This window comes from Pecten maximus, chromosome 1, assembly GCF_902652985.1.
Source record: "Pecten maximus chromosome 1, xPecMax1.1, whole genome shotgun sequence".
Lineage (NCBI taxonomy): Eukaryota > Metazoa > Mollusca > Bivalvia > Pectinida > Pectinidae > Pecten > Pecten maximus.
The window spans coordinates 43,157,609-43,184,434 of NC_047015.1; the positions used below are offsets into that span (position 1 = coordinate 43,157,609).

At 36.9% G+C, this 26,826-nt stretch overlaps 1 protein-coding gene and 1 long non-coding RNA gene across 16 annotated transcripts in view; one reads left to right on the plus strand and one right to left on the minus strand.

The window, feature by feature from the left end:
• The window catches only part of LOC117334343 (calcium/calmodulin-dependent protein kinase type II delta chain-like), a 123,231-nt gene that overhangs the window by 25,831 nt on the left and 70,574 nt on the right, over positions 1-26,826 (minus strand). For 6 of the 15 annotated variants that reach the window (XR_004534131.1, XR_004534132.1, XM_033893935.1 and 3 more), the window contains exons 8-13: positions 26,281-26,364; positions 24,176-24,270; positions 23,811-23,933; positions 19,133-19,216; positions 12,283-12,325; positions 1,001-1,465 (exon numbers count right to left, since the gene is read on the minus strand). Coding sequence is in view for 13 of the 15 variants with exons in the window: in XM_033893935.1 (XP_033749826.1) it covers positions 1,001-1,465; positions 12,283-12,325; positions 19,133-19,216; positions 23,811-23,933; positions 24,176-24,270; positions 26,281-26,364 (894 nt within the window). In the remaining 2 variants the exon portion in view is untranslated. Of the gene's footprint in view, positions 1-1,000; positions 1,466-4,720; positions 4,742-8,089; positions 8,099-12,282; positions 12,326-19,132; positions 19,217-23,810; positions 23,934-24,175; positions 24,271-26,280; positions 26,365-26,826 lie in introns of all 15 variants that reach the window. The other 9 variants (XM_033893998.1, XM_033893983.1, XM_033893976.1 and 6 more) reach the window with 4 other exon arrangements.
• On the plus strand, positions 15,180-17,547 carry LOC117334426. The gene is made up of 3 exons (XR_004534168.1): positions 15,180-15,547; positions 16,006-16,156; positions 16,908-17,547. It is a non-coding gene; the product is annotated as an uncharacterized LOC117334426 (long non-coding RNA).

Genomic DNA, 26,826 nt, shown 5'->3' on the forward strand with positions numbered 1-26,826 from the left:
GATGGTCAGCATGTATAACTATCAAACTATGTCTTTCTCAAACCTTAATGTATCACAACAACCAACAACATTTACATGTAACATAATCACCCATCTAAATCTTTAACATGTGCGAAATCTGCAAGAAATGTATTTCCAGTGTTTGCCGTTCATATACACAAATGTACTGAAGTATTAGTGATGGTTGTGTCAGTGGAAGATTGGAACTCGGGAAAGCAACAACTACAGCATTTCTTAGATAGCTTGAATCCAGGAAGAGGATCACACAAAATACAGAAGGTCGTGATATAGGTGTCAAATAATGTTGATGCAGGAAAAGGCAACAGGTAATTGTGTTATAACGAATGAGAGGCACTGGAGGTCACAGAGGTTCAAGGTTATAACAAAAGACATAGACTTGAGGTCACAGAGGTTGAAGGCTAAGACAATTGACAAGGACTTAAAAAGAAAATGAAAGATTTTTAATTAATTGTATTAACACTGTTTTACATTTATCTACAGTGTATTACATTTATCTACAGTGTAAGTCATTTTGATCCAAATCTGCCATGGGTACAAAGACAAGAAGATAGGGATGAGTTTACATACAGGTATTATCATAGGGTAAAGGCACACAAAGACAGGAAGTTAAAAAGACAAAGGTTATGACCAAAATGTAAGACACAAGTTTGATGCCAAACTACAGAATATGGCCAACAATCAAGAAGTATTACTTCAAAGACAAGAGGAGGCGTAAGACACAACACAAAACAATTGGACAATAAGACAGGGCCGACATATAGATATACATGTATATGGTTTTCAAACAGTACTTCGGAGCAAAATTCGGGTACAGCTCTGAAATTCAATAACAGAACATATTATTGTTCCAGTTAGTGGGACTAGCTTGGTAAGGCAGCACATGGCCAGTCTTTGTGACCATAACCAATGTTTAAATGAGTTGTGGACAACAGGCAGAGAGGGGATAAGCTGGGACCACCGCACCTCATTCCCTCCTTACCACCACCCATCATACAGCTGGCTATCTTCGAGGCATCCAGTTGAGTTTGTCCAACTACAGGAGGGGCAGATGCTTTAGTTGTCTCTGGTCCTGTTAACACTGAAATATTTTTGGAGACTTCCTGTTTGGCTTGGCCAGAGACCAAAGCAGCAAGGAAGTTTGAAGGCTCTTTCTTAGGTTGACCAAACAGAACTGATGCCATTGTTGCTGACTCTTTATTCACCTGAGGTGGGGTGAATGGTGACTTGGCAGTCCCTTTAGGTTCGCCAGTCAATCCAAATGGACTCTTCTGCCTGTCTTTGTTATCAACTGTATCTTTCAGTGCCATAGCTTGCTCCGCGTTTGGATCTCTAGTTGGGACAGCCTGTTTTCCAGTATCTACTACAAGAGAAGAGGCTAGCTTGGCGGCCATGTTGCCATTAGCTGCTGCACCGTTGACCTTGGTTGTCACTGGTAAAGCCTGACCTGAAGTCCAGGAGACACAGAGCTAGACATACAGCTTAGAACCACTGATAAATACGCCTGGTTATACATGTATTTGATGCTAATAACACACACCTGTTGATAGAACACCTGATCTCTATATTGAAACACACAGAAGAAGTGTGACATTTTATTTCTGAATTCAATTGTTTATGGTTAAACCTTATTAACGAATAGCAGTGTGCTGACAATAACAACATGTTAAGGTTCACCCTCCAAAACAGTCAATCAAGGGCCTGCTTACACGAATAGACTACTTGTTGTAGACCAACACTAATTATAATATAACCAGGCTAAATAATACACTGATTTCCAGGTCTGATGGTATACTATCACCATAAATATCACAATTAATGGATTAATGCATAACTGCAATTCTATTCATAAGCAATTATACTTTGCTTTGTTAATATTGCATATAAGAATGTCATTAATGTCATGTAAAACAATGGAGAACAGACATTTTGGGAGGATATAATAGGTGACAACACACACGCACTGAATATACAGACATACAGATTGTGTTAAGATTAATCAAATATGTAATGAACCTAGCCACAAAACCAGATACAACATGTTAGAACTTTTCCACAGAGAACACATCTTCTAGATACTAAGGAAGCCGGTAACAGAGTTCCATGTACTTTATGCTACAGTAGATAATATCTTGTGAAACAACAGTTCTTTATATCTGGCTGCAGCGCTGTAAGAAAAACACAATGCACATGTGATCAGTCCTACAGGAGGGCGGCAGGCACAGGCAGGATTACCCAGTTCTTCATACCTGCGAGCGCGGCAAGCTTTGTGGCGGCATTGGTGGCAGCGGCATTAGTGACACTGTTGCTGGGAGTCGAGCCACCGTTTATATTGACGGCTGCCGTCAGGGGGTGACCTATGGGTCATACACTAATAGGTAACCCACTTGCTACCAATGTCCGATGCAGTAATACTCCATACCTCACAGCACACTTACAAAACATATATCTGATACAGTACACTTGTATGAGTTCACTTGTAATTTATTTAGTTATATTTGACGGACACATTTTATTACATAGTAAATCAACTGAATCTATATAAAATCATACTGGAAACCAACCTTGCATGTCACCAGGATTATGAAAGTACTTCAACATATATTCATTACTCTTTTGCCTGAAATAGCAAACCCTAAAATATTAAATATAAAGGCACAAAAAAACCCAGCTAGACTGCATGGTCCAAACTCCATCACCTACCAGCGAGATCCTTTCCAGGGAAATTAAAAATCTCTATGCAAGCATAAATCAATTATCAGAACTGATACTTCATACATATGAATTAATGTGAACATGTTTATACTACCTATCAAAAAAAATAACACTTTTACTGATCCAACTATGTCTAAATTTAGAATCCGTAATCAGGAGTTAATTTAAAGCTCTTCCACCTAAATGGAGAAGGTAGCCAATTCTGCCAAACTAGGAACTAAAGGAAATCAAAAACTATCCTATTTTAATTCTAAGCAAGGGACACCCCTGCACCTGTAGTTAAATGGAAGTCATAGTTGGAATAGGGATGGCCACCTGCATTCTAAATGATAAAGAGGAAAAAAATTGGTGTTCAGAGACTGTACACCACTTACGCATTCCTTTCACAACCGGCTTGTCAACAGCTAACAAAAAAACATTATCATTACTGGGGTTTGACAACCTACCTGAGGAATAATATTTTACAACTTCAAAACAAAATCTGGTTACACATATTTTTTTTCTTAGGTATAGTATATCTCACTAAGTTGTCTCTCAAACACCAGAAGTTTCAAAAACAAACCTGGTATCATGCAAAATTTAAATAACATTTCAGACCCTCAAATTTGGATTGCTTTCGAATGTTTTGTCAATTTGTCCACCTGACAACCAGAAAAATTCAATATAAATACGTTTGGGGAAACGGAAGGAGAATAATAAACTGTTGGTATGTTTGTCATACTGACAGTGAATGAGGGGTAATTTTGTCATAACGACAGTGTAATGGGGGTATGTTTGTCATACCGACAGTGTAATGGGGGTATGTTTGTCATACCGACACTTGCGACAGTGTAATGGGGATAATATTGTTTTTCATACTGATAGTGTAATGAAGGTTTGTTTGTCATAACGACAGTGTAATGGGGGTATGTTTGTCATACTGACAGTGTAATGGGGGTATGTTTGTCATACTGACAGTGTAATGGAGGTATGTTTGTCATACTGACAGTGTAATGGGGGTATGTTTGTCATACTGACAGTGTAATGAGGTCTGTTTGTCATACTGACAGTGTAATGGGGGTATGTTTGTCATACCGACAGTGTAATGGGGGTATTTTTGTCATACTGACAGTGTAATGGGGGTATGTTTGTCATACTGACAGTGAAATGGGGTATGTTTGTCATACTGACAGTGTAATGGGGTATGTTTGTCATACCGACAGTGTAATGGAGGCATGTTTGTCATACTGACAGTGTACTGGGGGTATGTTTGTCATACTGACAGTGTAATGGGGTATGTTTGTCATACCGACAGTGTAATGGGGGTATGTTTGTCATACCGACAGTGTAATGGAGGTATGTTTGTCATAACGAGTGTAATGGAGGTATGTTTGTCATACTGACAGTGTAATGGAGGTATGTTTGTCATACTGACAGTGTAATGGGGGTATGTTTGTCATACTGACAGTGTAATGGAGGCATGTTTGTCATACTGACAGTGAAATGGGGTATGTTTGTCATACCGACAGTGTAATGGGGGTATGTTTGTCATACCGACAGTGTAATGGGGGTATGTTTGTCATATCGACAGTGTAATGGGGGTATGTTTGTCATACTGACAGTGTAATGGGGGTTTGTTTGTCATACCAACAGTGTAATGGGGAGTATTCCTAACATTAGTGAGATATTCTCTACAACAATATCCATTCAAGTGTTCTACAGAAAACAATTCTAATTATATACCACAGTGCATGAGACAACCAAATATACAAATATAAACAACAGCTCTTGAAACACACACCAATATCACAAAATGCTTACAGATGATGTGCTTTCAATCAAAAACAATTTGGATGAATTTAGAGGTGCAATACTTTAGTACGACAAAAGGTTATATTTGTCCATATTACACTAGTTTTGAACATTTATCAATTAAAAAAAAATGCTTTAAACTAAACAAGAATGAAAGCAGTAAATACATAAACACATGGACAAAACAAAGTATTACCTCCTCCACCCCAACCACCACCTTGTAAGAAATCAATCCATTTGGGTTTATTTTAGCATGTTAGAAAATATATTACAACCAGAAGCAATAACATACTGAAACAGAGTCAAATAAACATATAAAAAGGTCAATAATGATGTTTACACCTGTCATGATGATGGACAATGTTTTGTGAAGATTTTGAAGGTTTTATATATAAAAACTGTGTAAAGAAGGTTCAATCCTGATTTGAATTTCTTCAAATCATCTTCTATGGCTTAATTGACACACTTTGTTTCTTAAATAATGCATTGTAATTGTAGACTTATGGTATTTTATACATATCTCCCTTTTTCTTTTGTTTTCTTTTTTTCTTAATCTTCAATATTATAAATACATGTACTCCTTTTTTCTTTCTATATAAGAACAAATATCCAACTCCTTTATCAGACTTGGAGAAAATATTGAACATGAAGCTCCTACTGGTATTTTATTTTTTCTTTCACACTGGTGCTAAAAGGTGAAATGTTTTCAGATAATCAAATTCTTGAACTCATTGGTTTTCTTCCATAATTTATGTTACAACTTTTATTTCCTGTAGTACATCTCTGATACATAAAGATACTACCTCACAATTAAATAATATAGCATATTAATGATCAAAATGTTCATATGGCTTAGAGTATTATGTATTAGAAACAGTGCATCAAACAAATACAAGCAGAATATACAAAATATAAACCTACCTGACAGGAATATATAGGTCACGCATACACCTACCTGACAGTAATATATAGGTCACACCTACACCTACCTGACAGTAATATATAGGTCACACCTACACCTACCTGACAGTAATATATAGGTCACACATACACCTACCTGACAGTAATATATAGGTCACACATACACCTACCTGACAGTAATATATAGGTCACACATACACCTACCTTACATGAATATATAGGTCACACATACACCTACCTCATAGGAATATATAGGTCACACATACACCTACCTGACAGTAATATATAGGTCACACATACACCTACCTGACAGTAATATATAGGTCACACCTACACCTACCTGACAGTAATATATAGGTCACACATACACCTACCAGACAGTAATATATAGGTCACGCATACACCTACCTGACAGGAATATATAGGTCACACATATACCTACCTGATAAGAATATATAGGTCACACCTACACCTACCTGACAGTAATATATAGGTCATGCATACACCTACCTGACAGTAATATATAGGTCACACATACACCTACCTTACATGAATATATAGGTCACGCATACACCTACCTGACAGTAATATATAGGTCACACATGCACCTACCTTACATGAATATATAGGTCACGCATACACCTACCTGACATGAATATAAACCTACCTGACATGAATATATAGGTCACACATACACCTACCTGACATGAATATAAACCTACCTGACATGAATATATAGGTCACACATACACCTACCTGACATGAATATAAACCTACCTGACATGAATATATAGGTCACACATACAACTACCTGACATGAATATATAGGTCACACATACAACTACCTGACAGGAATATATAGGTCACACATACACCTACCTTACATGAATATATAGGTCACACATACACCTACCTGATAAGAATATATAGGTCACACATACACCTACCTGATAAGAATATATAGGTCACACATACACCTACCTGATAAGAATATATAGGTCACACATACAACTACCTGACTTGAATATATAGGTAACACATACACCTACCTTACATGAATATATAGGTCACACATACACCTACCTGACATGAATATATAGGTCACACATACACCTACCTGACTTGAATATATAGGTCACACATACACCTACCTTACATGAATATATAGGTCACACATAAACCTACCTGACAGGAATATATAGGTCACACATACACCTATCTTACAGGAATATATAGGTCACACATACACCTACCTTACATGAATATATAGGTCACACATATACCTACCTTACATGAATATATAGGTCACACAAACACCTACCTTACATGAATATATAGGTCACACATACACCTACCTTACATGAATATATAGGTCACACATACACCTACCTTACATGAATATATAGGTCACACAAACACCTACCTGATAAGAATATATAGGTCACACATACACCTACCTTACATGAATATATAGGTCACACATAAACCTACCTGATAAGAATATATAGGTCACACATACACCTACCTTACATGAATATATAGGTCACACATAAACCTACCTCATAGGAATATATAGGTCACACATATACCTACCTTACATGAATATATAGGTCACACATAAACCTACCTGATAAGAATATATAGGTCACACATAAACCTACCTGATAAGAATATATAGGTCACACATACACCTACCTGATAGGAATGCATAAGGTCACAACTAAACCTACGTATATGTGATTAGTATATTTAGGTCACAAGTAAACCTATGTGATTGGTATATATAGGTCATATGCTTGACCTTTGATGCCTGACATACAGGGAAACCACAATCAAGATATTTTCAAACTTGACATTGAAATAATTAAAACTGTGGAGGGAATATAGTTGCTGGAGTGATGTCACTGAACTAGCTGACAATTTTCTTGAAATTGTAACAAAGATCTAGGCTTCGGTCTTACCATAACCAAGAATAGAGATCGCACTGGACCAAATGTTAATTCCTATCTATGGAAAATCGGACACACATACTCTATGATTCTAACAAAACAAAGACAATCCTAAATAAACCCTGTAACCCTGTAATTGTAATAAACAGCACTGTTTTCTAAAGGGCAAGACTGTGGAGCTGATATAGCATATACAGCAATGGTATTATTGAATGAAAGGAAATAAAACGAAATCTTGGAAATACTTCTAGATAATTCCTATATCCTATAGTAAGACCATGTATATACTTACTGTGTATGTGTAGGATTTTTTCTTCACAAATTTTAGACTCAATATTGATTGATATTTCTATATCGTGCAGATCTAGACAAGTGCACATGTACTTTAGATGATTGCAGCAGTGACTTGCACTATTATAATGATGCATTAAACTGTAGTAGATTAAAAGAGTGATTGAATTCCTTATGCAATCTTGTGCAATTTATTAATTGATTCAATCTGATTATTCATTCCAAATAATGTGGATATCAAGTTAAGCATGAAGTGAAAAAAGTGAAATTTAAAAAAAAAAAAAAAAATACAAAAGCATTTTTAAACCAATGAATCTGATATAACAGAACATGATAAAGAAATGTGTTTTGCTGAGAACTAGGTCTACTGTAGGATAGGGCCAACAAGAGATAGAAACACTTACCTTTATTTACTACAGTCATACAAAGCAAACAAAAACAGAGATGAGCCTGGGATTACATGCTCACATCTGAGATACGGTACACACATGATGCCGGCACATGGACATTGGATATTTACAATATAGTTTCAGCTAGTTGGGAGGATCTACTGGCTCATCAACGTATAAATACTAATAATCGTCTCATTTAAAGGTGTGCACTTCAATTCCACCCATTCTTCAATATGAATTATTATGTGCATTTACAAGTGTCAAAAATATTGCACTGCATTTAACCCAGCAGTATGTGATTATGTGATATGAGCGATGTTTTAAAGCAGAATGAAGAACAGCATCACTTTACTGGTGTGAAACAATGAAATATTGTCCAGAGTAACTTCCCCTAGATTTCCTTAACCATCTATTTCCGGTATTAACGAGACAGTGGAACCTATGATAAAGGAAGGATAGTGAGATTTACCGTGAAAGGAATGACATGTGCTCGTTCAGTGAAGGGATAACAGGCAAACTATCACTCTTCTAGTATCCGTAACATTCTCACTCCTTATCTCGATCTTATAGGGAGTTCTAGTATCCGTAACATTCTCACTCCTTATCTCGATCTTATAGGGAGTTGTAGTATCCGTAACATTCTCACTCCTTATCTCGATCTTATAGGGAGTAGTACGGGTAGTGGTTAGATTAACTATAACCACATACAGGTAGTGGTTAGATTAACTATAACCACATACAGGTAGTGGTTAGATTTACTACAACCACATACAGGTAGGGGTTAGATTAACTATAACCACATACAGGTAGGGGTTAGATTAACTATAACCACATACAGGTAGTGGTTAGATTAACTATAACCACATACAGGTTGTGGTTAGATTAACTATAACCACATACAGGTAGGGGTTAGATTAACTATAACCACATACAGGTAGGGGTTAGATTAACTATAACCACATACAGGTAGTGGTTAGATTGACTATAACCACATACAGGTAGTGGTTAGATTAACTATCACCACATACAGGTAGTGGTTAGATTAACTATCACCACATACAGGTAGTGGTTAGATTAACTATAACCACATACAGGTAGTGGTTAGATTAACTATAACCACATACAGGTAGTGGTTAGATTAACTATAACCACAGGTAGTGGTTAGATTGACTATAACCACATACAGGTAGTGGTTAGATTAACTATAACCACACACAGGTAGTGGTTAGATTAACTATAACCACAGGTAGTGGTTATATTGACTATAACCACATACAAGTAGTGGTTAGATTAACTATAACCACATACAGGTAGTGGTTAGATTAACTATAACCACACACAGGTAGTGGTTAGATTAACTATAACCACATACAGGTAGTAGTTAGATTAACTATAACCACAGGTAGTGGTTAGATTTACTATAACCACATACAGGAAGTGGTTAGATTGACTATAACCACATACAGGTAGTGGTTAGATTAACTATAACCACATACAGGTAGTGGTTAGATTTACTATAACCTAATACAGGTAGTGGTTAGATTAACTATAACCACATACAGGTAGTGGTTAGATTAACTATAACCTAATACAGGTAGTGGTTAGATTAACTATAACCACATACAGGTAGTGGTAAGATTAACTATAACCACATACAGGTAGTGGTTAGATTGACTATAACCACATACAGGTAGTGGTTAGATTATAACCACATACAGGTTGTGGTTAGATTAACTATAACCACATACAGGTAGTGGTTAGATTAACTATAACCACATACAGGTAGTGGTTAGATTAACTATAACCACAGGTAGTGGTTAGATTAACTATAACCACATACAGGTAGTGGTTAGATTGACTATAACCACATACAGGTAGTGGTTAGATTGACTATAACCACATACAGGTAGTGGTAAGATTAACTATAACCACATACAGGTAGTGGTTAGATTAACTATAACCACATACAGGTAGTGTTTAGATTAACTATAACCACATACAGGTAGTGGTTAGATTGACTATAACCACATACAGGTTGTGGTTAGATTAACTATAACCACATACAGGTAGTGGTTAGATTAACTATAACCACATACAGGTAGTTGTTAGATTAACTATAACCACATACAGATAGTGGTTAGATTAACTATAACCACATACAGGTAGTGGTTAGATTAACTATAACCACATACAGGTAGTGGTTAGATTTACTACAACCACATACAGGTGGTTAGATTAACTATAACCACATACAGGTAGTGGTTAGATTAACTATAACCACATACAGGTAGTGGTTAGATTAACTATAACCATATACAGATAGTGGTTAGATTAACTATAACCACATACAGGTAGTGGTTAGATTGACTATAACCACATACAGGTAGTGGTTAGATTTACTATAACCACATACAGGTAGTGGATAGATTAACTATAACCTAATACAGGTAGTGGTTAGATTAACTATAACCTAATACAGGTAGTGGTTAGATTAACTATAACCACATACAGGTAGTGGTTAGATTAACTATAACCACATACAGGTAGTGGTTAGATTTACTACAACCACATAGAGGTGGTTAGATTAACTATAACCACATACAGGTAGTGGTTAGATTTACTATAACCACATACAGGTTGTGGTTAGATTAACTATAACCACATACAGGTAGTGGTTAGATTTACTATAACCACATACAGGTAGTGGTTAGATTTACTATAACCACATACAGGTTGTGGTTAGATTTACTATAACCACACACAGGTAGTGGTTAGATTAACTATAACCACATACAGGTAGTGGTTAGATTTACTATAACCACATACAGGTAGTGGTTAGATTTACTATAACCACATACAGGTTGTGGTTAGATTAACTATAACCACATACCTTACTATAACAACACACCTGTATTTGGTGCTACACATTTACCTGTAGGTGAAACTAACCACATACATATGTACTAGAAGCTTGACAACCACTGTTTACCTTATATTGAAGTTGACTAGGTCAAGCAGACTTATCAGTTTACAACAAATGCAACGAGAGACAAGGTTTCTAATGCAGGACGGTCTGAAATATTCCCAAAACTATAAACTATTTCAAGAGTTTCAATTTGAGCTTGACAATTGTCTCCAGTGAAATGTCCTAATACATACAATATGACAGATATCCACACTTCCTTTGTCAAATATTCATATTAAAACACTGTGTTAACATAATTAATATCTTCTTTTTGTGAATTCTAATGTAAATGGATTTTATAACTGAAACTAGTCCTTACATAATTTATCTCGACCCATTCGTGAATTAGCTAGTATATCAATGTTAATATAGTCACGGTTGAATAATTCATCATGCAAATAGGCTCTGATGTTCGGCATATTGTGTCAATATTTTTGACAACTATCACGGCTATTTTACATCATACTCAGTGCAAAGAAACTAATCAAAGTTTTTTTTTGTTTTTGTTTTTATTGTTGAGGAACACAATGCCAAACTATAGGCATCGTATAAATACCTACACAAAGGTCAATAACTTACATATACCTAATTAAACAACATAAAGTATACCATATAGTGATTTAAGTAGTACACCTTACATAATAGTTTTGTGACATTCTCCCCTTCTTGTGTCAACCGTCAAGTTGATATGTTTATGTAACAGGCATTTCAAATAACCTTATCATTTATTAAAGTAAAGTAAAATAAGCAAGGAAGTCATTATTTTAAAAGAAAGACAATGAGTGATTTTTATGTTCTTTTCTGTAATTCTTTAACAAATTATGCACATAAAATGTTTTTAGAATAAGGCATTCTCTATTTACTCCAAAACTTTACAAAGTCTTTTTTAAGTCAGAGTCGTATTTTGGAATCTTTTCCTGTAAAAAAAACTTGTTATCATCAGAATAACATCACTAATGCTATTGAAGGGTCACTGTAACAGGTGTAGAGGGTTTCCTCACTGATAACCAGTGATACGGACCATACCCAAACCAGACACAGTATGTTGGTGAGGATGTTAAGGTTTACATCTCATGAAATTTTACAAACATAAGCTTCAATATACATTATATATGTATCAAACTCACTCACACCTCACACAGAATAACTAAATGACTTTATGCACTTCCTAACACATGTCAGACCTGGTCAGGTACACCAGCACAAGACTTGTACACAACAAGCCAAAGTATCTACTTACTAGAGAAGTTCCTTGTAGCCAGCATTGTAGTAAGGATTGCACCCTGAAAGAGTAAAAACAAATAATCATAGTACATGACAATACCCTGTACATAACAATACCAAACATGTCAACAAATCATACAATAGAAGCAATTCAGGCCATGTACAAATTATCATTCAAAAACAAGAGGCCAAGTGGACCTGCATTGCTCACCTGGTATTTACTGCTTTGATGGATTCTCTATGGTTAAACAAAATGATTTGTAAGAATGTTTTCACTTAGCTGACCCCTGTAACCTTGAGTATGAGTCAAGGTCATACTTTCACAAACTTTGTCAGTGCCTGCTTTTCAAATATGTGGTTTATTTTCCAGTGTATTTACATTAACAAGGTTTATATAGTCTTCAGGTTAAGTTGTATTAGTATAAGACTGGACACTCAGGATAGGAGCTAGTTTGTATTAATGGTATGACAAAATTACTGCTGGGCACTCAGGATAGGAGCTAGTTTGTATTAATGGTATGACAAAATTACTGCTGGGCACTCAGGATAGGAGCTAGTTTGTATTAATGGTATGACAAAATTACTGCTGGGCACTCAGGATAGGAGCTAGTTTGTATTAATGGTATGACAAAATTACTGCTGGGCACTCAGGATAGGAGCTAGTTTGTCTTAATGGTTTGACAAAATTACTGCTAGAGTATAACCTGGTACAACACCTTAATTCTGAAGGAGATACTCATCTCTACTTACATGTGTGATTAGGTGTTTTTATAATTAGCTGCTTAAGATTTTATGGCTTAAGCAAACAAATAGTTGCCTGCCATTAATTTGTCAGTATCTACAACAGCTATAAATCGAGTTGTGATGAACTGAAGGTGACAATAGAAAAACATCCCACTGCTGATGTCTCTTGTTTTATATACAAAGATATCACTAAAGGACCAGAACTCCTAGGAAACTCATCAAAAAAGAGCAAATAAAATCACCACCTCAAGACAACTTCAAAGTGATGATTAAGTGTAAGCTCACAAAGTTCCATGAGAAATGGTTGATGGTAAACAGCATTATTTCACTTATTGTGCATCCACAATTTCAATAGTTGCCCACCCTACCCCCAAAACAATTTCTGTGGGTGGATACTTATAGCAATATATTGATTTATTTTTACAATTAATGACTTCAATGAGACCCACTACCTGAGACTGTTCTTCCAAGGAATTTTGGGATACAATTAACTGTTTGTCATCTTCTTTTGCCTCTATGGCCTTCTCTTCCTGGTCGATGAGATGTTTGTCAGGAAGGCGGGAGTCTGAAGACATGTCGATGAGGACTTCATTTGCCTGTGTATCTTCTGTTGATAGATCAGACCCTTCAGTGGAGTCAAATTTATCATGTGTATCTACACAACCCTCTAACACTAATTCTTGATATCTCCTGACGGATCCTTCCACACATAATTCTGTGTTCTCAAATGCCTTACGCAATTCTACAGGCTTACTTGCCTCTAATTCAACATTTACATTGTCATTGCTCTCCAGTAATTCTACATCCTTGATGCTCTCGACTAGTTCTACATCTTCACCTTTATTGCTTTTCATTAAGTCAATTTCTGCTCCATGTGTTTTGGTAGTATTTTGAACATCAAAGTAAAGTTCTAGTTCCTCCTGAAAATTAACACCAACTAATCCTACCTCTATCACTTCTGTGAACTCGTCATTTTTCAGGACTTTTTCAGAAGAAAGATTTTTATCACTTTCTTCTTCCATTCTTGGATAAAGATTATAATCATCTTCCTTTCTTACAACACATGTATCATTTTCTGTGTTTAGTTCTGCTTTCAGATTAACTTTTCCACTTTTTGAGGAATTCTCTTCCTTTTGTCTGATTTCAAGCATCTCTTCCCCAACAGAAACTTTCATACAAATAGGACTACTCGTACTATCAAGAAATTGTTTCCCACAGTACACATCCAAGAGTTCAGGATCATTGTGAAACTGCTCACTCGTGGTGCCAACATCAAGATCAGCTTCCAAAGAGTCGGATCTCTGTTCATCAATTTCTCTCTCCAATGAAGCAGTACTTCTCAAACAAGACAAACTACCTTCAAGGAACTTTTTCCCACAGTACATCTCCATTCCTTCATGCCACATGTCCAGGTAATCAACATTTCCGTCCTTCTCATATTCCTCGGAATCACTTGCTGTCAGACTTGCGGAATCAAAATATGTTATACTATCTAAATATTTCTGGATGCAATAAATCTCAACATCTTCATGAATGGTTTGCACCGAGATATTTTTTAATTCAAAATCTATATTCTCTTGACTATCGTTTAATCCTGCTTCCTCCGATTTCTCGAAGTTTCCCTCTCCCTTTACCATTGTTTGTCCATCCTCTAATTCGGCCTCCTCTACATCTACCTGGGATGCAGATGCTGGTGTACAATCACTCTCTAGGAAACGTTTACCACAGTACAAAGACAAATCCTCTTTATCAAAAACATTTTGGTGAGCTCTAAGATTTTTCGTGACGAATGTATCATCCTTGTCAGTGACATGTTTGTCACACAAAGGTTGACTGTCCAGAAACCTTTTACCACAGTAGAGTTTTGACTGGTTGACAAAACACTCTGAATGGAGTCCTCTTATCTCATCAGTAGCCATCTCAATGTCATCATCTGTGTACAGGACGTCAAATTTTCATCTGGTGAGTTTTTATTGTAGGTCCAACCACTGGAAATGGATGTTTCTATGAAAACCCGTCTATATCTGTATCATCACACATAGTATACAGATATGTTGTTCTACTGGACTAATCAAAGTCTTCAAGCTATTAAAAACTACACAATTTTCATGCACGTGTCCAATCACAGATTCTTTCAGATTTCTGTAATTAAATTTCACATGACGCACAGGGAAAATGATACATTTCTGTGAAGCCAAAACTAATGCATAATAACAAAATGATAATCCACTAGTTAATATAAATCCTGGGAGATCACAGCACACAGGGATCCTCATCCATACACATGTTCTGTACAGCACTGGAATATTTCCTTACACCTTGACAATGACAGGTGAGTAAGAAAGAATTGTGTTACTTAAATATTGTTCTGTGATGACACTTAATGTCGACTACGTGTATTCAGTCAAGCGGAGAGAGTCAACATGTCTTATGTACATGTATGTAACTCCCGTAGAGTTTTATCTCCATGTGCCCCAGCTATTTGTGGCCACAATCAGCCACCGATTCCCCAGTAGGGAGACACCTACGCCACACAGGTAAAGACTGTAAAACTTCCCTAACTGTCTGAATAATGCATGATATTCATAAACAGACTTTGATTGATCACTGAAAAATTGATTTATATAATGACATCTGAAACTCTGTTTCTATACATGTTGTATGTAATAACTTTGAATTGTCATTTGAACAGCAATAAGTACAATATCCCAGTCACTTCTTGTTTTAACTACTCCTATCTCAGAGGACAAAGTTAATTTATATACACACTTAAAGTAGGATAAGGCAAAACAGATTTATGATTTTATGTATTTGAACCACCCACATCAATTCTCCAAGTCCATAGGAATGTGAAAACAGCTTAATATATTTTTCTCAGGTCATTTTAAAGACATCGCCTGTCAAACAGTCAGGAGACATCTCCGTAATGAAAAGCTTTCCTCACACTTTTGAGTGTTTTCTTCTTATTGTATTTTCGATTTCTCCTATGCTGCAGCACGACCTGCACACAATGGTTATGAAGTGACACGGGAGTGTTCCAGACACCTGCCGAACTTATACAGGTGTTACATTATGTTGCCTGTACCCTGTTACTGTACTTGTGCACCATTTGCCTGCCTACTTCATTTTAGATAAAGCAATCACAGGTAGGCATGGACTGTGTGGTGCTGTCAGCTGATAAGGAATTGGGTGACCGTGACCTTTACACTTTTTTTTAAAAACACTTTTAGGTGCTGTAAACTGATGTAAAGAAATAAAATATAATCTATTTATTTTCAAAGAAGGAGTTCTATGTAAATGGCCAGACAATGGAGGTAGTGTGGGTGTGGAGATATTTATAGCTAGATGATCAGGTCCACATCGATCTGTATCTCTACCAAATCAGGGACCCTAGAAAATATATCAAAGGTAAAAAATACCTCTGGCCTGGCTGACAATCTACCTACTCCTCAGAGGACTGACATTGTACTCAATACATTTACCATCAACCCTATAGTGTAGGGAAATATGGTTAGCTAGACCAGGCATTACTTACTTATACAAAATATCTTTTAAGTTAAATTTTCTCCTCAACCAGCTGCTATATCATATGTAGCAGAAACTGTATTTATCCACAATAAACCCCTGCTATGTCATATGTACCAGAAACTGTATTTATCCACAATAAACCCCTGCTATGTCATATGTAGCAGAAACTGTATTTATCCACAATAAACCCCTGCTATGTCATATGTACCAGAAACTGTATTTATCCACAATAAACCCCTGCTATGTCATATGTACCAGAAACTGTATTTATCCACAATAAACCCCTGCTATGTCATATGTAGCAGAAACTGTATTTATCCACAATAAACCCCTGCTATGCACTAATAAGCTCTTTTTTCATTTTTGCAGGATCATCATTTTGGAATAGGAAGCTAAAAATGGTTCACAAATAAGCCCTCCCAAACTGAATTCAGATCATTCTTGGTTTATACAGGTCTCTGTTATTGCCGGGGGAAATTTAGACACTCATCACGCATTCTTTTAATTATTTTCCCAAAAATGCTCCACTATCAATCGTGTTGACAAAGCTGTGCTGCTATGCTTCCTCAATCTTCTGTTCAATTTACTGCCATTGTCAACATATCAATTTGTTTTTTGTGTTGGTATGACTAAATTATTCATAATAGATAAAAGGTTAAACAAATACCCTGTCTCCGAATATTTCCGACTTCATCGATTCATTACTTGTTATGGGCCTATACCTGTCAAATCGGTACAAACATTGCGTCGGATGTCGCCTGATATTTCTCCATAGATATAAAAGCGATTCATCTAAGTGTCATTTATTATGTAACACCTAAACATTTTTATACCAACAAGTTTAAACCATGTCAACTGTACATCAATATTGGAGTCACTGGAATCAAATTTTTATATCGTTTTGTTTGTCTTAACGTTGGGTGCCATTTCGTGAGAGGATTTTTTTCGATTTTAAGTTTTCTCACACACCAATCATTTTTAAAGCATTACTTCAAATATCGAAAGTAATTACAGCACCAATCAGAAGTATTCATGTTCAGTTTTAGACTCGGAATTTAGCTGCAATCAGTTTTCAATTTCTGACTACAGATAGAAAAATATTAGTTGAGAATTGAGATTTCTGCCAGTAGAAGTTTAACTGACATCATTTTACTTAAAATTCAGTGGATCATGAAAACACTTTAACATTTGATTTGGGGGTTAGAAAATTGCAATACGAGCATTTTTCTTACTTTCGGATTACACAGCAGATCCACCTACCGTACCTAAACATGTACACCTTTTACAAATAACTGTAGTAGTTCTTACCAAATAGGCCTATTTTCAAGAGAACAACAGAAGACTTGATATATGCATGCATGTGTCAATAGTTTTTACTTCCCTTTATATATATATAATTACTATAACTTTGGGGATGTAAACAGAAATGCATACACTACCTGTGTCTACATCCCCAAAGATCTAATAGTTTCTCATACACTTTACAAGCTTCTAAAACTGTGATTGATGAAATCTTTATCAGTTTAGGTGGTCTGGTAGCACAGAGGATAGCATACTGGCTGTCCACCAAGACAGCAGGGATTTTATTTTCTAATCAGCTAAAAAGATGTGTTTGGTCAACTTGCAGACCACATTGGTTTTCTGTGTTCAACAGTTTCTTCTCATATGAACACCTGATCAGTACACTTCCATCTAGGCCAACATTAGCAATTAATATTGGTTAATTCAACTTGTTTCCTGAACATTTCTGGAGACTTATAAACCTGACTTTGAATACAAATGATTTCATCATATTCATCCTATAGTGTTCTAAATGATCACATCAAAGTTATTACTTTTAACAAGGTACATGCAAAATGTTAAGCCATTCATGATTCAAATATTAAATCAAATCTTCAATTACACCACTGGGTATAATCAAATGATGGTTGTTGGTTCAAACTTCAAAATTAACCACCACACAATGTCACACATTGTTACAATACCATATACTGTAAACAGACTTTATTTGACACACTCAAATTTTAGCAGAAAACTGAATTTAAAAAGGTAAGCAGATTGTCATAGAAATCGCAATCACAATTTAGCTGAATGCTCCCAGCCCACAAAAAACCCAAAAAAAACAACTAAAAAAGTTCACATCTAAAATATGTACGTTTAAAACAGTAAGAAATATTCACTTTTTGATCAAATTTCACTACATGAACAGTGATTGAATATAGCTCAAAATTAAATACCCATGTGATAGTTATGAACTGAATTGATATCTTGATTCTATATCATATATATATATATATATATATATATTTGTATACAGACGTAAATTACATATAAACTTAAAAGATACCTGTGATTACTGTGTAATTTTGACAAATCAATATTGTATGAAATTTATGAATCCCTGTGAAGTAGTCTGCACCAGAAAAGCTGAAATATTAGCCCCATGAACATATGTATAGGTTATTGCATAGCTTTCAAGAAATAAAGGATTTAATAAGAAGAAAAGTTTACATATGACTGATTCTGTACCATGCTTATGGTCACATGGACAGGTGAGCCTACAATTAGTAAGAAATCATCCCCAGCAGACTCACCTTGAGTTTCCTTCTGGCGTTGAATTTCTTCAGACAGTCTACAGTTTCCTGTCTGTGAACCACAGATGCCACTCTCTCACGTTGCTGTAAAACAATAGAATATCAAACTTTAGTACTCCAGAAATCAAGTGCTACTGATAGTCAAGTAGGTCATGTTTTCTTTCCCAACTCAAAAGACTTCCTGGATCAAGACAGGATATTACTCACTCTAAAACAAACTTTTCTTTAGATATCTAAACAATTGAAACATTCAAGATTTTAAAATGTCAATACTAAAAAAAAACGAGAGATCAGAGAGAAAATGACCAGGTATAAATTATAATGGAGATAAGCTGACTATGGATAGGAAATTATGTAAATATATCCAAGGATAGCCAGGTGTGATCACAGTAAGGGACATGTTCAACACCCCCACTTATTTACATACTAGCCAGCAACATTGTGGGTCCCTGTGACAATTCAACTTATTGATCAAGCCCTGTACAACCTCTTTATCATTAACATTTAATAACTGATAAAGACATCTAACAAGGAACCCCTTCAAATATTTAAAGGTTCTTTTTACTTAAAAAAGTTGACTTCCCCGTCTTATAATATAAAACTGGTCACTACACATGTTGGAGTAAGACAAAGGCATGTCTCACTGTCCAGTGTTGAGAGTACCACAGTATTAACCTATCAGATTAAAGTGACTTCCTTGTCAGGTCTCACTGTCCAGTGTTGAGAGTACCACAGTATTAACCTATCAGATTAAAGTGACTTCCTTGTCATGTCTCACTGTCCAGTGTTGAGAGTACCACAGTATTAACCTATCAGATTAAAGTGACTTCCTTGTCAGGTCTCACTGTCCAGTGTTGAGAGTACCACAGTATTAACCTATCAGATTAAAGTGACTTCTTGTCAGGTCTCACTGTCCAGTGTTGAGAGTACCACAGTATTAACCTATCAGATTAAAGTGACTTCCTTGTCAGGTCTCACTGTCCAGTGTTGAGAGTACCACAGTATTAACCTATCAGATTAAAGTGACTACCTTGTCATATCTCACTGTCCAGTGATGAGAGTACCACAGTATTAACCTATTAGATTAAAGTGACTTCCTTGTCATGTCTCACTGTCCAGTGTTGAGAGTACCACAGTATTAACCTATCAGATTAAAGTGACTACCTTGTCATATCTCACTGTCCAGTGATGAGAGTACCACAGTATTAACCTATTAGATTAAAGTGACTTTCTTGTCAGGTCTCACTGTCCAGTGTTGAGAGTACCACAGTATTAACCTATCAGATTAAAGTGACTTCCTTGTCATATCTCACTGTCCAGTGTTGAGAGTACCACAGTATTAACCTATCAGATTAAAGTGACTATCTTGTCAGGTCTCACTGTCCAGTGTTGAGAGTACCACAGTATTAACCTATTAGATTAAAGTGACTTCCTTGTCAGGTCCTACTTCTGACAAGTCGTATCTATAACTACAGACATGTGACCAGTTCTACTACTCACTGAGACTAGTTAATCATACCTAGCCATTGTCAGTTTATGTAACTCTCATTTGTAACGTTTCCTCTCTTAGTATATGATTCACAATAGTAACCGTTACCATGAAGTGTAACAATAGTAACCGTTACCATGAAGTGTAACAATAGTAACCGTTACCATGAAGTGTAACAATAGTAACCGTTACCATGAAGTGTAACAATAGTAACCGTTACCATGAAGTGTAACAATAGTAACCGTTACCATGAAATGTAACAATAGTAACCGTTACCATGAAGTGTAACAATAGTAACCGTTACCATGAAGTGTAACAATAGTAACCGTTACCATGAAGAGTAATCAAACTGGACAACAATTTTCCAACCCAGTAGAAGTGACAAACAAGTCTAACAGAATCTGACACTGTGATAATTCAAAACGTTTTTTTTTTCTGGACGAAGAAAAATATTTCAATTATTTTACACTATCATTTATACAGAACAAGATGGGCAAGTCAGCAAGATTTACTTCCCTTGCACAATGAATTTTTGTTAACTATATGAATAACAAATATTGAATTAATTGAAGATGAAAAGAGACTCAGCAATAAGATAAAGAAGATTTTTTTTTTATAAGCTGATGTAATCATTCTTCATTGCTTTATAATTATGAATTAATGTTTTTTGAGACACAACTTCTCTTAAAATACCAGTTGAATCCTTCACACAAAATTCCACTGTTTATTATTACTACCAGGTCTATAAAGATATCCAGTCCCCTGTCTGGTCTATATCCCTTATCCTATGTAGATATCCAGTCCCCTGTTTGGTCTATATCCCTTATCCTATGTAGATATCCAGTCCCCTGTCTGGTCTATAACCTTGTCCTATGTAGATATCCTGTCCCCTGTCTGGTCTATAACCTTGTCCTATGTAGATATCTAGTTCCCTGCCTGGTCTATATCCCTTGTCCTATGTAGATATCCTGTCCCCTGTCTGGTCTATAACCCTTGTCCTATGTAGATATCCAGTCCCCTGTCTGGTCTATATCCCTTGTCCTATGTAGATATCCAGTCCCCTGTCTGGTCTATATCCCTTGTCCTATGTAGATATCCAGTCCCCTGTCTGGTCTATATCCCTTGTCCTATGTAGATATCCAGTCCCCTGTCTGGTCTATAACCTTGTCCTATGTAGATATCCAGTCCCCTGTCTGGTCTATATCCCTTGTCCTATGTAGATATCCAGTCCCCTGTCTTGTCTATATCCCTTGTCCTATGTAGATATCCAGTCCCCTGTCTGGTCTATATCCCTTGTCCTATGTAGATATCCAGTCCCCTGTCTGGTCTATAACCTTGTCCTATGTAGATATCCAGTCCCCTGTCTGGTCTATAACCTTGTCCTATGTAGATATCCTGTCCCCTGTCTGGTCTATAACCCTTGTCCTATGTAGATATCCAGTCCCTTCTGGTCTATATCCCTTATCCTATGTAGATATCCAGTCCCCTGTCTGGTCTATATCCCTTGTCCTATGTAGATATCCAGTCCCCTGTCTGGTCTATATCCCTTGTCCTATGTAGATATCCAGTCCCCAGTCTAGTCTATAACCTTGTCCTATGTAGATATCCTGTCCCCTGTCTGGTCTATAACCCTTGTCCTATGTAGATATCCAGTCCCGTCTGGTCTATATCCCTTGTCCTATGTAAATATCCAGTCCCCTGTCTGGTCTATAACCTTGTCCTATGTAGATATCCTGTCCCCTGTCTGGTCTATTACCCTTGTCCTATGTAGATATCCAGTCCCCTGTCTGGTCTATATCCCTTGTCCTATGTAGATATCCTGTTCCCTGTCTAGTCTATATCCCTTGTCCTATGTAGATATCCAGTCCCCTGTCTGGTCTATATCTCTTGTCCTATGTAGATATCCTGTCCCCTGTTCTATGGAGATATCCAGTTCCCTGTCTGGTCTATATCCCTTATCCTATGTAGATATCCAGTCCCCTGTCTGGTCTATTACCCTTGTCCTATGTAGATATCCTGTCCCCTGTCTAGTCTATATCCCTTGTCCTATGTAGATATCCAGTTCCCTCTGGTCTATATCCTTTGTCCTACGTAGATATCCAGTCCCGTCTGGTCTATATCCCTTTTCCTATGTAGACATCCAGTCCACTGTCTGGTCTATATCCCTTGTCCTATGTAGATATCCAGTCCCCTGTCTGGTCTATATCCCTTGTCCTATGTAGATATCCAGTCCCCAGTCTAGTCTATAACCTTGTCCTATGTAGATATCCAGTCCCCTGTTTGGTCTATATCCCTTGTCCTATGTAGATATCCAGTCCCGTCTGGTCTATATCCCTTGTCCTATGTAGATATCCTGTCCCCTGTCTGGTCTATATCCCTTGTCCTATGTAGATATCCAGTCCCCTGTCTGGTTAATATCCCTTGTCCTATGTAGATATCCAGTCCCCTGTCTGGTCTATAACCTTGTCCTATGTAGATATCCTGTCCCCTGTCTAGTCTATATCCCTTGTCCTATGTAGATATCCAGTCCCCAGTCTGGTCTATATCCCTTGTCCTATGTAGATATCCAGTCCCCTGTCTGGTCTATATCCATTGTCCTATGTAGATATCCAGTCCCCAGTCTGGTCTATATCCCTTGTCCTATGTAGATATCTAGTCCCCTGTCTTGTCTATATCCCTTGTCCTATGTAGATATCCAGTCCCCTGTCTGGTTTATATCCCTTGTCCTATGTAGATATCCAGTCCCCTGTCTGGTCTATAACCCTTGTCCTATGTAGATATCCAGTCCCCTGTCTGGTCTATATCCCTTGTCCTATGTAGATATCCAGTCCCCTGTCTGGTCTATATCCCTTGTCCTATGTAGATATCCAGTCCCGTCTGGTCTATATCCATTGTCCTATGTAGATATCCAGTCCCCTGTCTGGTCTATATCCCTTGTCCTATGTAGATATCCAGTCCCCTGTTTGGTCTATATCCCTTGTCCTATGTAGATATCCAGTCCCGTCTGGTCTATATCCATTGTCCTATGTAGATATCCAGTCCCCTGTCTGGTCTATATCCCTTATCCTATGTAGATATCCAGTCCCCTGTCTGGTCTATATCCCTTATCCTATGTAGATACTCCTTTCTCTGTCTGTGCTAATGGACTATACCCCTTATTCTAAGTAGCCAAGCACCACACCAACTTACACATATCCATGGGTGCTTCAGAGCCTCAGTGGCGTTAATACGCTTTGCAGGATTGACAGTCAGCATACTGTTGATGAGATTCTTGGCCTCTGGTGTGACCGTGTCCCATTCTGGAGAAGGGTACTGTAGGTATAAAGATAAAGAAGAATTAGTAACTCTTACAATGTCATCAAAATAGGTACAAAAGGTTAGTTACAGGTAAATAGAATGAACAATTAATATGAGCTCCTCATACACATTTTATATAGCCCATATTGATTTGTCTTTGTATTTTACTTCTTTTTCAGGCTAACATGTCCTTGCTAAGGTCCTAGCCAACTATTATGGTATGCCAAATATGTCAACAGTAGCCAGCCTGTACTTACATCATAAGCCCCAGCCTTGATCTGAGCATAAAGTCGGTGTTGATCTTCATCCCAGAAAGGGGGGTAACCGACCAATAGGATATACAGTATCACACCTACAATAACATTATATCATTACTAAAGGAAATAAACCTGGTCACATCAAATCTGTCATACAATCATCCTCACATGTAAAATTATGGGGATCAAGATATTAACCTATTAACCTAATTTTGACATTATATTTAATATGTATATGATATATAGAGGTGAAAATTAGGTCACTTAATACAAGTTGCAAATAGAAACTTGAAAATCTGCTGGAAGAAGAAAACCTGCTGTGTAATGAGTATTAAACCTTATATAAACTTGTGGGCAGGACAGTTTAAATAGTTGGGACAGATGCTTCTAAACTTGTTGTGGGCAGGGAATTCATAGGACAATCCTGTACATCTATAAACTTGTTATCGGTAGGATATAAATAGGACAAGCCTGTTAGCCTATAAACTTGTTGTGGGTAGGACATCAATGTGACAAGCCTGTTAGCCTATAAACTTTTTATCTGTAGGATATAAATAGGACAAGCCTGTTAGCCTATAAACTTGTTGTGGGTAGGACATAAATAGGACAAGTCTGTAAGCCTATACACATTTTATAGGGTGGACATTAATAGGACAAGCCTGTTAGCCTATTAACATGTTGTGGGTAGGACATCAAGAGGAGGACAATCCTGTAAGTCTATAAATGTGTTGTGGGTAGGACATCGAGAGGAGGACAATCCTGTAAGCCTATAAATGTGTTGTGGGTAGGACATCAAGAGGAGGACAATCCTGTAAGCCTATAAACGTGTTGTGGGTAGGACATTAATAGGACAAGCCTGTTAGCCTATAAACGTGTTATGGATAGGACATTAATAGGAGGACAATCCTGTAAGCCTATAAATGTGTTGTGGGTAGGACATCAAGAGGAGGACAATCCTGTAAGCCTATAAACGTGTTGTGGGTAGGACATTAATAGGACAAGCCTGTTAGCCTATAAACGTGTTGTGGGTAGGACATTAATAGGACAAGTCTGTTGGCCTATGAACATGTTATGGATAGAACATCAATAGGACAAGCATGTAAGCCTATTAACATGTTGTGGGTAGGACATCAAGAGGAGGACAATCCTGTAAGCCTATTAACATGTTGTGGGTAGGACATCAAGAGGAGGACAATCCTGTAAGCCTATAAATGTGTTGTGGTTAGGACATCAAGAGGGGGACAAGCCTGTAAGCCTATAAATGTGTTGGGGAAGGACATCAAGAGGAGGACAATCCTGTAAGCCTATTAACATGCTGTGGGTAGGACGTCGAGAGGAGGACAATCCTGTAAGCCTATAAACTTGTTGTGGGTAGGACATCAATAGGACAAGTCTGTAAGCCTATACACATTTTATAGGGTGGACATTAATAGGACAAGCCTGTTAGCCTATTAACATGTTGTGGGTAGGACGTCGAGAGGAGGACAATCCTGTAAGCCTATAAATGTCTTGTGGGTAGGACATCGAGAGGAGGACAATCCTGTAAGCCTATTAACATGCTGTGGGTAGGACGTCGAGAGGAGGACAATCATGTAAGCCTATAAATGTCTTGTGGGTAGGACATCGAGAGGAGGACAATCCTGTAAGCCTATTAACATGTTGTGGGTAGGACATCAAGAGGAGGACAATCCTGTAAGCCTATTAACATGTTGTGGGTAGGACATCGAGAGGAGGACAATCCTGTAAGCCTATTAACATGTTGTGGGTAGGACGTCGAGAGGAGGACAATCCTGTAAGCCTATAAATGTGTTGTGGGTAGGACATCAAGAGGAGGACAATCCTGTAAGCCTATAAATGTGTTGTGGTAATAGGACATCAATAGAGATAAACTTAAATATTTGTATTCATTTAAGCCCATATCCAAGTAAAACATGATTTCAATAGTATTGTTAGTTAGAGCTTAGTATAGACAAGTACATTTCAAAACAAAGAAAATCAACCCCTACCAGAACGAACTTTTATCAATCATAAGTCATTGATTATCTGGACTAACTGTAAATAATAAATTTACTTATGGGAATGTTGGAGTGACAGGGAAACCTTACCACATGCCCATATATCTACAGGTTTCCCATAGGGATCTTTCCTCAGGACTTCTGGGGACAGATAGCCAGGAGTTCCAGCAAAGCCTGAAAAATATATACATATTAGTGTCATTATTATGCATGAGTTTGCCCAGCACCAAGAGACTAGGAGCCAGACGCACTTTCCAACAAGCTCTTGCATTTGACGAGTTAAAAGTTCACCAACCATACATGTAAGTCTTATCTTATAAAGGCTACAACATGGTCCGATGCCATAGATCAATCTGAACACCACCAATCACATTAAAATAACATCAAGTGTCTTGGATATTTTACATAATTGACAGGAAGAATTTATCAATGTCTTTTAAATCCATGTTGTTGTTAATGTATGCCATACACAGAATGTACAGTAAAGGTTACTTCAAGCTTTGATTCAAGTCAAAGCTATCTCTTTGGTCCTATCGTCCTAACCTTTTATGTACAAATATTAAAACTACCTAATTTAATCATACTGTGTTGTCAATTTTGAATAGCTAAACAAAGGTCAAAACAACATAAAGAAAA